Raw genomic sequence first — 13,105 nt, 5'->3', positions numbered from 1 at the left:
TGAGAACAGGCAGAACCCTCGACTCCACACGCAGGAGCTGTGAGAACAGGCAGAACCCTCGACTCCACACGCAGGAGCTGTGAGAACAGGCAGAATCTGCCCAGCTCCACATGCAGGAGCTGTGAGAACAGGCAGAACCCACCAGGAAGGAGAAGCCAGGGCAGCAGCTGCCTCAGGGGGAGGGTGAGCCCTGGGGTGGGGTGAAGGGGCCTCGGTGTTCTGGTCACACCCTGTGTCATGATATGGGGGCTGGTGAAACCAGGTGTTCACTCTGAGAAAAATCAAGCTGTACACACATCTTTGTGAGTTATTCTGTATAGACATTACACTGAAAACAATCTACCTAAAAGGAAAAGGTGAGGCTGGGGGCAGGGCTTCGCCGCTGGCAAGCTGTGTGATCCTGGGAAGCTTCCTCCCCGTCTTGGAGCTTTGGTTTTCTGAGTGGGTGTGAAGATGACCTGCTCCTTAGGAGGCTGAGGGCATCACGTGACCGTGGCACAGGGCTCGGGCCACCAGCACAGAGCCAGCCATACACAGAGCCAGGTCACCTTGCTGCCAAAGGCACAATGGGCTGCCCAGGAACACGGAGTGTTTTGCCCAGGGCTGGAGCAGAGAGAGGGCAGGGAATCCAGGACACTCCTCCCTGGGAAAGGCTGGACTGGGGATCTCCCTAGGGCCCTGGAGCGGTACGGGATTCCTGGCATCCTGTGTCCCCCACACTACAGCTCCTGCCCATCCACCCTCCCCTGCTAGGCCTGGTTGGTTGCTATGGTGACTGGGTACCAGCAGGATGGGAATGGGGAGGGGGCGGGAAGCAGCCAGGCTGCCGCAGAGGACTTGCAGTGCGCAGGCGCCTCTGCAGGGGCCCCCACCTCCGCCTGGGTGAGGGTTTTTGCCAGGAGGGTCTCCCTGTCTCCCCATCAGCGCCTCCAGACCGCCCCCTGCAGGCCGCCCTCAGTACTACGGCCCAGCAAGCTGGGAAAAATGCCAAGTTGGGCAGCCCCAGGACCCACCCTCCAGGCCCTGCAATCTCCATCAGCCTACTCTGGCAGGTCCCATGTGGCACACACCCTCCCACTCTGCACACTCTGGTCCCTCCATGGGACATGTCCTCAGTCCTCTGCTGCCCGCTCTCTGTCCTACAACCCGTCCTCCAGATGCCACCTTGTGCATCACCACCCACCCCCCTGCCCCACCAACCCTGCTCCTCTTCCCACCATCACAGCACTGATGGCTCCGTACCCCTGGCCATGTTGTCTGTCTGTCCCAACAGACTGGGGCCAGGTATGAGTCATTTCTGTGCTCCCAGCACTGAGTGGGAGCATTTGCACAAGGCCCACAGTGGGTATTAAATGGAACATTCTAGCATGTGAACAGCTGGGCTGCCACCTGCTCCCATGGGACTCAGGCTTTCCTCACGGACCTCGACACCCCCAAATCTTCAGCAGAGCTCGGATGTGGCCCCATCCCCTCTGCTCCACATTCCTCAGGCCTGCATCCAGGCCTGTGCTTTCTCAGTGGAGGGCTCTCACCTTTAACTTCTCCATCCAAGAAGGACCCCTTATCTGCTGTCCCTTTCTCCTCCCCACCTGGCCTAGCCAGGGTGCACACAACCCATCCTCCCACCTCCCTGCCTGCCCTCTTGACCAGAGTCGTGACCCCTTTGGGATCAAAATTCAAAGTACAGCTGAGAGTGTCTCGAAGGTGCCCAGTCCTCATTAGAGCCCCTGCTTGCAACAGACTCTGCCTTGGAGAAAAGACCAACAACTGCGGGGCAAAGGTTCTCTGCAGCCCGAACTCCGGTAGAAGCTGACAGGCCAGAATACGTGGGTAGGGGAGGGGCGAGTCCACAGCCCTTAGGCGACAGAGGGCCTGAGCCTCCAAGTTCCAGTGCCCACGGGTGGGAAGAGTGCCTCCTCCCGGAGCTGTGCTGAGGTTAGAGGGGCCTGAGCCCACCATGGGGGTCAAGGGCAGTGAGGATCCCAAGGCCCCAGCCACCTCCCTGCCAAGGGCACTCATGGTCACGCCAACCCCAAACATTCCACCCTCCCGGGTGTCCACAATGGGAGGACCCTCACCTTTCAGGGCACCTGCCCTGATCCCCTTTTACCCACGAGAGGAAATGACCTGGCAATGTCATACAGCAAACCAGGGGGAGACAAGCCTGGCCTCGAAAGCTGCTCCCCCAACTGCACACCCAGACAGGGTGGGCGTGGCAGCAGGCTCTGAGGGGCCCCAAGCCAGCTCTAGAAGGTTCTTACCCAGGGATCCCATCACAAGTCAAGCCTCTTCATCCATCCCAAAAAGCACCCTGCCTGCCTGAGTGTGGCTCCAGTCCCTGCCCACCCACCATTGAAACTGCTGTGCCAAGGCCACCAGCACTCCCTGGTACCAAATCCAATGGGCCCTTCAGACACAGCACCCCAATGGCTGCCCCCACTTCTCCGGACCTCTCCTCCTGGGGCGCCCTTCCCTCTCCTGACTCTTCCCCCATCTCTGGCCAGTTGCTCACAGTCTCCTGCTGGTTCCTCCTAATGGGACTAGCTCAGGGCTCGGGGCTGGCATGCAGGGACCCAGGTCCGTCTACTTGCAGAAAATCCACCCTGCACGTGTTCAGGCTCAAGGAATGGTTCCAAGGCAAGGCCAGGCTCCAAGTACCCACTGCATGAGCCTCTGCCAGCAAACCATGGCCCCCGAGTCACAGAGCCAGGAGGTTGCAAGTTCCAGGCCTGACTCCATGGCCCTCTCATTTCTTGTTTTTAAAGGAAAACGAAAACATTTCCATGTGTGGCACATGGGATTGCTTAGACATTTTACAAACTGCAAAAGTCTGTGAAAACCGGAGAGGGAACATGCAAAACGTGTTTTATTAGCTCCTCCACGCTGGATTTAGTGGGTGAAATACCTCAGGTGAATCCCTTCATCTCCAAGCCCCCTTTCCTCCTCTGTAAAAGGGATGAGGACACCTACCCTGTCAAGCTGCTGGGACTTCACAATGAGGCCAAGAAGAGAGCTCAGCACTGTGTCTAGATCACGGAGAGGGCTCGTAAGTAGAAGGTATCGTCATCATCACCACCACTGACCCAGGTCACCGTGCCATGGCCAAGGGAGGGCCCTGGGCTCTGGGGTGCAACCTTTGTTCTACCATCTACCGACTAACTGTAAGAGATCAGCCAAGTCAGCTGTCTCTGAACCTGTTTCCTCAAAGCTACAATGGTGACAGCAATCACTGCCCTTTAGGGTCACGGTGAAGATGAGTGACAATGTGACACCGAGCACATCCAGATTTGCGCATGAGACTGTCTACACAATTCCTGGAATACAGTAGGTGCTCAATACCTATCACTCACCCTCTTTGATATTCATGAGCACTGCAGGAAAGTCCACATGCAAGCTGACAGCAGACGCCACAGGGTTGCTCAGGGCACGGATGCGGGGCAGGGGTGGGTCACTCACCTTCCTCCCGTCTGCACCGCTTTCGCTGCCGGAGTACGCCAGCTTCCGGCGCACGTAGAAAAGCATGTCGTCCTGCCGAGGAGCCCACTTCTCCATGAAGTAGGTGGAGAACATCCAAGTCCAGAAGACAATGCGGTCATCCTTGAAGCACCCTGCAGAGGGAGGCCAGACAGGAGTGAGGAAGGACGGCCACCCTGGCCCTTGCAGCATGGCCTTGGCCAAGCTGTGCCCCTACCCCTGCATTTCTGGCCAGAAATTTTCGAGGGCTCTGAGATGCGCTGCCCCTCCCTCGCCACCCCCGACCCCCACCCATGAAGCATCCAGAGTCTGGAAGACACCTCCCGGGAGGCCCAGTTCCTCCGCCCAGCAGTAGCCTGAGAGCCCGTGCTCCCAGCCCCACAGCTGAGCCCGACTCCAGCCTGGGGATGAATCAGCAGCTTCTGTGGAAAAGGAAAATCCCAAGGAGCCAGGAACGCCACTGGCTGGCTGCTGTCTGGGCTGGAAGTTGGGAAGGCTTGGTGGCGGGGGCGTTTGGAGTGGCAGGGCTCTCACCAACATCTCTCACCCCCACCCACTCTCCCCAGCTGCGGCAATCCCAACAGGGAACCCGACTTAAAGGGACAGCCGCCCTCCAGCCAGCCAGGGCTGCAGGCAGGAACGGTGGGGAGAAAGCGCCTGCTTCACTCCTGTCCCACGTCTGCGCTGCTGGCCCTGAAAGCTTGCCAGCTTCAAGCTCATCTGAGCCTCATGGGGACTTCTTTCATTACAAATGGTATTTCTTTATGAAAAATATTTGTGTAATATTTTCCTGCAAAGGAGCAGCAGCCCACAGGCTTTGGTAGGGAAGATCTGGGTTTCTGTTCCTGAACAGCCACTTTGGAAGGGGTCAATGGGCGGGGGCTCTGAGCCATGGGTTCCTTGGGGCACATGCAGACAAACCGAGACCATAGGTGCACAGCAGGATCAAGAGGTGAGTCTGTCCCCTCTCTAGGCAATTCAGCACTTCAAAATATGCTGCCAAGCTCTCTCTTACCAACTCAGCAGATTAAAGGGGGCTGCTTGCTTTCTCTCTTTCTTACTGGCCACTGCGATCTAGTCCTGGTACTCAGGCTGGAACTAATCCTCACACTTGGAGATGGGGAACTAAGGGTCAGTGGTGCTGGGACCCTCTCCCGCCCTCACAGGCAAGCCAGTGGGCAACTAGGACTCAGCCATCACCTGAGTCAAATGCAGAACACTCCAGTCTTGGTTGACGTCAGCCACTCCACTAACCAAAGAACCAAGGCTCGAAGCTAGCCCCTGCCCTTGGCCCTCTGCCCTTGGCCTAAGAGTGTGTTGCCCACCACTCCCATGCCCTGCTTGGCTCCCGGGTGCTTGGGTAGCGAGAGGGAAGAAAAGAGAAGGAGGCTTCGTCAGTGAGGGGTCTAGGTGAGTGAGCCTTGTCAGCCTCCAGTGATGAGGGCTAGGAGAGCCCACGGGACTGGCAAGACCTGGCAAGACCTCCCAGGCTCACAGGCCCCGGTAGAACCAAACATATGTGCTGTCTGCAGAGTTGCTTTGAAATTCCTGCTGCATCTGCAACAGGCCAAGTCATGCCACTATAGACCCTTGCAAAATTAAGCAAAGCACTCTGATGACTCCTGGATAAACTCCAATTCTTCTTTACTTCCCCTTAACATTGTTCACTTTTGGTTCCCTCTTGGAGCCCAACAGAAAGCCTTTCACACAAACATGCCAAGGCTGCCCAAGTCGATGGCTTCTGGGTCCCGTGGTGGTCACAGAAGCAACTCTGACTGTGACAAGCAGAGGGTCAGTGACACGAGTGCACCATGAGTGCCACTCCCCTGGGTTAAGAAGTGCCCTTCCTCAGGTGATCTCTTATTCTTTAATAAAATGACATGGTAGTGGTACCGACAGCACCCAGACAACGATGGTAACAACAACGACAACAGTGACAGTACCATCAGCTACGATCTGCTGACGTGTCACATGCTGGGGCTCCCCAACACTCGATGGCTGATAAGCGCCCCACTGCAGAGAGGAGGAAACTGACACTTGAGAGGTTACAGAACGTGCCCAAGTTCACAGAGCCGGAAACGATAAAGTCCCCCGAACTGCCGGATTCCTACAGGCGGGTGCTCGCAACCTGATGAGAGGAAGCAACCAGAGAGGGCCTGGCGGCTGGCAGGGGCCTCAGGAGGAAAGTGCTGGAGATGCGCCCTGCATGACCCTCCAAGCCAGCAGGGTCTGACAGGGTCCCCTCCTGCTTTAGCATGCTGAAGGAACCCTTCACGGTTCCCTGCCCCTGCACTCCAGGGCACTCCCACCCACAGAGTCCAGTCTCCAGGCCCCAAGAGCCTGGGTCCCAGAGGCTGGTGCCTGCCAGGACTCACTCTTGAGTCCTGGGTCCCCCACCCACCACAAGCCATAACCTGGGGGCCAGGAGGGGGACAGCCACAGGGCACACACAGAGTGTCCCAGGCCCAGTGCTGGTCCCACCTGCACATGCTCCCAGTCAAAACACACAGCAACCACGTGGCCGTCAGAAAACCCAATGGGCCCCACTGCTGCCACCACGCCATCCAGGTCAGCACAAGCTTGCTGGTGCACCAGCTGCCAGCCTGCACACCCACCCTCCACACCACAGCTAGAGAAACTGCATTTAAAAGCTCCTTTCCTGCTCCCTCCCTTGGAAACTTACCTTTGAATTCAGAATAAAGTGCAAAGTCCTGACAAAATACTCCACATCAGACCCGCACCCCAGCTGCTCCTGACTGTCAGACACCTGCCCCCAGTGATCTCCGGGCGCTCATGCACCTGCCCGTTCTCTATCTCCAAGTTTCTTCCCTGGGATCTCTGCACAGGCAGCTCCTTCTGGTCCTTCCAGCTTCAGTCTCAACGTCACCTTTTCAGAGAGCCTCTCTTGACCCAACAGAAAAGGTGCCCTGGGGTCCTCCCTGTCGCAGTGCCTTGTTTTGCTGCCGACACAGCCCTTATCACTACCTGGGTTCCTGTAGCTGTCTGCTGTCTGTCCCCCAAGGTACAAAAGCATCCCAGGAACTCCATCTTGATCACCAACAAACCTCAGTGCCCAGATCAGTGCCAGGCACATAGTGGCACTCCATAAACACAGCTGGGATAAATGGATCATCCCAATTTCACAGGAAACAAGCTTCGGGAGGTGGGGCAACTTGTTCAGGCCCCCGAGCAAGGACAGGGCCTGGCCAGGACTGCCCACCTGAGGCCTTGCCTCGCCATGTAGAGCATAGGCCGTGGACTGGTCACTTGTCTTCGGCCTCGGGCCCCTCTGCCTTAAGATCTCCCAGAGAAGCCCCATTCTCATACGAGGCACAGGCTGAGCCCACCTTGCTTTGCTCTCCCAGGCCTCATCCACGGTGGAAAACGCCACTAGGCTGCAAGAAGTTGGTGAGTCTACCATGTACACTGAACAGGCCTGAGGGACAGGGAGACGGCAGGTCCTCACAGCAGTCAAGTCCCTGGCCTCCCGCCCCACCTGCTGCCACTGAGTGAGTCAGGAGACCCAGCACCAACAAGTCCCGAGAGAAACAGGGGCTTCAAGATTCACTATAAGCCATAGAATACCACACCGACGCCGGCACCGATGTTACCATTTGAGTACCAGCGTGACAAACCCAGCAGGAAGAAACACATCACCTGCAGGGAACCACACACAGGCGGGCACACACGCTCCTCCTGTATCTACCATGAAGCAAAAGGCCCTACCGTGGGAAGTGGAAGAGGCACGCATGGCAGAAAGAATTGCAAGAATGTCACTGGGGGGACTGTGAGTGGCAGGCATGGTGGCAGGACATCCCCAAGCCCAGGACACTTGAGGTCCAAAAGCAAGAACAGTCACAAAGGAAATGGCTGAGAGCCGCCCTGTTGAAACCAGTCAAAACTCCTCTTATGCCAAGAGAAGCATAACCAAAAACAAAAGCAACAGGAGACCCTGTGGAGGGAAACCCACCGAGGACTGAAGTCTGTGATATTAATAGATAAGGGTCCAAGGCGCGTACAACCCCGACAGACAAATAGGTATTAATAAAACGCCGAAAAAGGCAATATACCAAAACGGAAACACAGCTGCTTAACAAAAATATGGGAAACTAGAATCTCACTAATAACTAAAAATCAACTCACTAATAGCCAAAACTTCATACTAAAGACCAAGTTATCATATTTAAGAGAATAAATGTGGTCTTTAAAAATCAGCCCTTGGCCAGGTGCGCTGGCTCACGCCTGTAAACCCAGCACTTTGGGAGGCCAAGGTGGGTGGATCACCTGAGGTCAAGAGTTCAAGACCAGCCTAGCCAACATGATGAAATGCCATCTCTTCTAAAAATGCAAAAATTAGCCAGGCGTGGTGTGGTGATGGATGCCTATAGTCCCAGCTACTCAAGAGGCTGAGGCAGGAGAATCACTTGAACCCAGGAGGCAGAGCTTGCAGTAAACCAAGATCCCGCCACTACACTCCAGCCTGGGTAACAGAGAGAGACTTTGTCTCAAAACAACAGAAAACCTAGCCCTTAGGAAAACTGCTGGATTCTCAAAGAGTTAAACATACACTTACAAAACCAGCCACCAGCCACTCCTAGGTACCTATGCAAGAGAAATGAAGCACATGTCCACACAGAGACTGAAGCACAAATGGTCACAGCATCTTTACTCATAATGGCCCCAAACTGGAAACCAGCAGAATGCACACATGTCACAATAAAAACAAACTAGGGATCCATACAACACCATGGATAAATCTCAAACTTGTCCTGCAAAGCAAAAGAAGTCAGACATAAAAAGCTATTTACTGTACGATCCCATTCACATGTTTCAGAAAAGGCAGAACCGTAGTGACTTAAAGCAGATGGGTGGCTGCCCTGAAATGTTCTGGATCTTGATAGTGGCGCTGGTTTCACAGGTATGTATGGCCATTAAAACTTACCAAACTTGGCCGGGTGAGGTAGCTCACACCTGTAATCCCAGCACTTTGGGAGGCCAAGGCAGAAGGACTGCTTTAGGCCAGGAGTTCAAGATCAGCCTGGGCAACATAGTGAGACCCCGACTCTACAAAAAAATTAAAATTAGCTGAGCATGCTAGCACATGCTGTGGTCCCAGCTCCTAGGGAGGCTGAGGCGGGAGGATCACTTGAGCCCAGGAGTTCGAAGCTGCAGTGAGCTATGATCGTACCACTGGACTCCTGCCTGGGTGACAGTGAGACTCTGTCTTTAAAAGTGTATTAACAAATAAAGTTTAGGCTGGGCACAGTGGCTCACACCTGTAGTCCCAGCACTTTGGGAGGCCAAGGCGGGCCGATCACTTGAGGTCAGGAGTTCAAGACCAGCCTGGGCAACATGGTGAAACCCCATCTCTACTAAAAATACACAACTTAGCTGGGCGTGGTGGTGCATGCCTGTAGTCCCAGTTACTCAGGAGGCTGAGGCACAAGAATTGCTTAAACCTGGGAGGTGGAGGCTGCAGTGAGTCGAGATTGCGCCACTGCACTTCAGCTTGGGTGACAGAGCGAGACCCTGTCTCAAAAAATTAACTTAAAAAATTAAAAAACATATCAAACTGTTCACTCTATGTATATGCAGTTTATTTTACATAAATTATCCTCCAATAAAATTGTTAAGTCATAGCTGATGCTGGCAAGGGTACACTGAACTGGAACTCTCAGATATGCTAGAGAACAAAACGTAAGAAGCTAATGAGTATTTTCTCACTCCCACGCATCTACCTTATGGCAGAGTGAAAATTAAAAGCCTTTAACACAAAAAGGTTTCACGTGTTACTAACGAGAGAAAATGATGTAACAGCAATAACCACAACGAAAGGAAGGGACGTCGTAATGTCCTGCCGTTACTGACTCCTCAGCTAGGTAAAGCATGCCGTATATATTCAACCAAATCGTCATCAGTCTTTTTAAAGGATGGTTATAAAGACTACATGCAGGTACATGGAAATATGTGTAATACCACATTTAGTGAAAAAGCAGAACCCCGAGTTGTAGACACATCGATGACGACTGTGGAGCACATGGAAACACTAGCGGTAAATAGACCAGAATGGTAGGCGTGGATGAATTTAACACAGTGCTTCTTTTCTTTTTTTTTTTTTTTAACTTAATATTTTCAGTCATAAGATTATACTACTTTTTCCCATGATGTACAGCTTTAACATCATAAGACTCATTAAGAAAGGGGTGGGGGAGTGGAGAGAGAAGAGATTTCCTCTCTTCAGAGGGATGAAGGGAGGCAAACACAGACACACTCCACATCCAAGAGCCAGGAAAGGTCAGAACTGGAGGGATATCTCTGACTGCCGGTGGCATGGCACGACGTTAGGAGTTGTAGTCAAACATATGTGAGTTCAGGACCTGACGCTATCCCTCCCTGCTCAGGTGGCCAATTCATTCGCCCTCTCTGGCCCTTATTGATTCAGTCTGTCAGATGGGTCTTTAACCTGCCACCTTCCCAGAAACAAAGATGAGGACCTGGCTGGAAGTGAAAGTGCTCTGCTGGCAGCACAGCTCTGGCCACGGCATGTGGGTTGCTGGAGACCCTCTGCTCTGCATGTCAGAACCACTGCCACCAAGCATGGTAGTGTGGCCTGCCCGGGTGATGTCAGTGGGTCCCAAGCCTTCCAGTGTCCTTTGGCCACATGGTGCAGTCACTGGCTGTGAATAAGCACACGAGGTACAACTGGCTTGTGTGGTCTGTGAAGTCACTGCTGACTTTTTCTCCCACAAGCAAACCCCTTCTTCCTTCACGCTTTCCCAGGGCCTGCTGAGCAAGATACCTCCTGGGTCACAAGGTCTGGGAGCTGCCACTACAGCACAGAGCCTCCTCATCTCCAGTCTTCTCTGTCCCTTCTCCCTACCATCTTACCAGTTAGGGCTGCAGGTTTTCCCTACCCTCAAGCACAGTGGAGATTTATGGAAGCAGACGTGGCCCCTGAAAGCTGAGCCAGGCTCACTGTGGCAACACCTCGGACAGTTCTGTGCCCGCGGGCCTGCCTTCCCTCCTGGGTCCTATGGAGCCAGATTACCATCCAGTCTCCTGATCTGAGGCAGCCATGAACACTAAATCAGTCAATACTGACCCACTGGCTCCTAGGGGACATGCAGGGTTAGGGCCCTCTGATCACTAATTGATTCAGCAACTGATCAATTAACAACCTTGCTGTATGTGTGCTTCTCTTTTAAGATACCTTATTTAAGGCCAGATTCGGTGGCTCCTGCCTGTAATCTCATCACTTTGGGAGGCCAAGGCAGGCAGATTACTTGAGGCCAGGAGTTCAAGACCAACCTGGCTAACATCACAGAACCCCATCTCTACTAAAAATACAAAAATTGACCAGGCTTGGTGGCAGGCATCTGTAATCCCAGCTACTTGGGAGACTAAGGCTGAAGAATCACTTGAACCCAGAGGGCAGAGGTTGCAATGAGCTAAAATCACGCCACTGCACTCCAGCCTGGGCAACAGAGCAAGACTCTGTCTCAAAAAAAACAAAAAACAAAAAAACAAGATACCTTATTTAATATATAGCTTATTCACTAATGTTGAACTCATGGCCAACAACAATCAACGTTGAATGAAGCTTCTCTAACACACGCATTTTCTCCATGAAGTACATCACAGTCATCTTGTGCCTGGGAGAGACAGCACCTCAGCCCAGGGCCATTTAAATCACTGGCTAAAAGCACAAACAATGTAAAACACACAGCACCAACTAGACTGCAAAAAGGACACTTCTTTACAGTGAGGACTAACACAGGAAGGTGAAGGTGGAGCATCGCCTCGTCCAACCTCAGCTGTTGGAAACATGGGTCAGGTAAGGGACTTTTCACCACTCTGTGAATGTCAGTCACTAACCTGGAAGAATCGCGAGTACTGATTTTGAGGTTACAAATAAATTTCAGTGAGTAAGTGAATCTGTAAATAATGACAATGGTCTGGACCAGGAAAACTGTTATATGCCAGGAGTTATGGTGATCCGGCCGCCTCCCCTGCCTCAAGCGAGCGATCTGCTTCTGTAAGTCACTGTCTTCAAATTCCGGAGCTGGCAGAGTCCTTTCCAGGGAAGTGACTCCAGGGACGACCAGGGGAGGGGGAATGCAGGAGGCGAGCACTCAGCCTGGGTCGCCCATGCCCCAACGTGGCGTCCGCCACCTCTGAGTTGCCACTGGTTTTCCTAATTCTGCACAACCCTGGATCAGTGATATAATGGCACCAACAGCTCAACAGCACTGGTTTCAGCAGAAGGAGTGTGATGACAGCCTGCGTGTGCCCTGCATCCTACAGTTTATTTATTTATTTATTCATTTATTTTTGAGATGGAGTTTTGCTCTTGTCGCTCAGGCTGGAGTGCAATGGCACCATCTCGGCTCACTGCAACCTTGGCCTCCCAGGTTCAAATGATTCTCCCACCTCAGCCTCCCGAGTAGCTGGGATTACAAGCATGCACCACCACGCCCAGCTGATTTATTTTTATTTTTTAGTAGAGATGGGGTGTCACCACGTTGGCCAGGCTGGTCTCAAACTCCTGACCTTAGGAGATCCGCCCGCCTCGGCCTTCCAAAGTGCTGGGATTACAGGCGTGAGCCACCGTGCCCAGCCTACACTAGTTTATAAAGCCCTTTCACCCATTGTCTTTTCAGATCCTCATGGCAACTTTATAAGGTGGGGACAACCTCAGCTTAGTTGCAAACTTCAGTCTTCGTTTTCAGCCAAAACTTGAGACTCTAGTGGCTAGATGACTCAAACCCAGCCCCTCTAACAGAGCCCACATCCTCCTTCTGTAAGCCCTCATCCTTATCCTTAGCCTGGCCCTGCACAAGGATTCTCCCCGCTATGTTACAAATGCAGAAACTGAGGGAACCAGGGGGTCTCCTGGTGAACAGCTAAGAAAGCAACTTAGGCTTTCAAATCTCCCCTTCCCCGAACTTCTGAGTCCCCCATGGCGGCAGGGCGCTCACAGGGGCCACTCTGAGCCCTGAAGCACCCTCAGGGCTTCCTGGGATATCCTAAGAACCCCTAGAAGAACTTCGGACAAGGGCTTCATGCACAGGGGTTGTGGGGTCCGCTTCCCAGCCGAGTGCCAATTTAACATAATTTAATTATTTTCCATGGAGATGGTTCTTCAGAGGTACACTAAAAAGGAAGAGAAACGTTTATCTTTCAAGGCCTTTCACATGAATCCAATCACAATACGGGATGGGGGAAGACTTCCTCAGATTGGAGTTTCAAGGGCAGACTGGATTCCCCTTTCTGATGCACTGCCCACCTGGGTAAGCTCTCCACCTGCAGTTTCCTCATCAGTAAAATCAGAGCTGCTGCCTCCTATGGTTACCATGGAGACCAAATGAGCTCCCACGCAGTGCTCAGCAGTGCAACAGGCACTTAGAAACGATGAATGACAACTGCCACAGTGGTTCCTATGACAACCTGGAACATTTTCCATTAACCAGACCCTGGGAATAATCATGAATTAGATTTTAGAAGGCATTCCTTGAAACCCACTCCAATCCTTTTCTAAACCATTAAACCATACAAGTTAAGCAAGTCATGGTAAAACCCTAATTAAAATAGTTTATAGCCATTAAAAATGATGGTTCTGTATTAAATAGAG

General features: G+C 52.9%; 1 protein-coding gene across 4 annotated transcripts in view; it reads right to left on the bottom strand.

The window, feature by feature from the left end:
* Nucleotides 1–13,105, bottom strand: part of KIAA0930 (KIAA0930 ortholog) — a 41,747-nt gene that overhangs the window by 11,719 nt on the left and 16,923 nt on the right. Inside the window, exons 1-2 of one of the 4 annotated variants that reach the window (XR_005200417.1) lie at nt 3,795–4,031; nt 3,457–3,608 (exon numbers count right to left, since the gene is read on the bottom strand). Coding sequence is in view for 3 of the 4 variants with exons in the window: in XM_017529492.2 (XP_017384981.1) it covers nt 3,457–3,608; nt 3,795–4,014 (372 nt within the window). In the remaining variant the exon portion in view is untranslated. The other 3 variants (XM_017529492.2, XM_037738906.1, XM_017529493.2) reach the window with 3 other exon arrangements.

The sequence above is a fragment of the Cebus imitator genome, unplaced genomic scaffold (assembly GCF_001604975.1).
Source record: "Cebus imitator isolate Cc_AM_T3 unplaced genomic scaffold, Cebus_imitator-1.0 Scaffold59, whole genome shotgun sequence".
Taxonomy (NCBI): domain Eukaryota; kingdom Metazoa; phylum Chordata; class Mammalia; order Primates; family Cebidae; genus Cebus; species Cebus imitator.
Note: the sequence above shows the minus strand (reverse complement) of the source record. Positions and strands in the feature narration are given on the sequence as shown.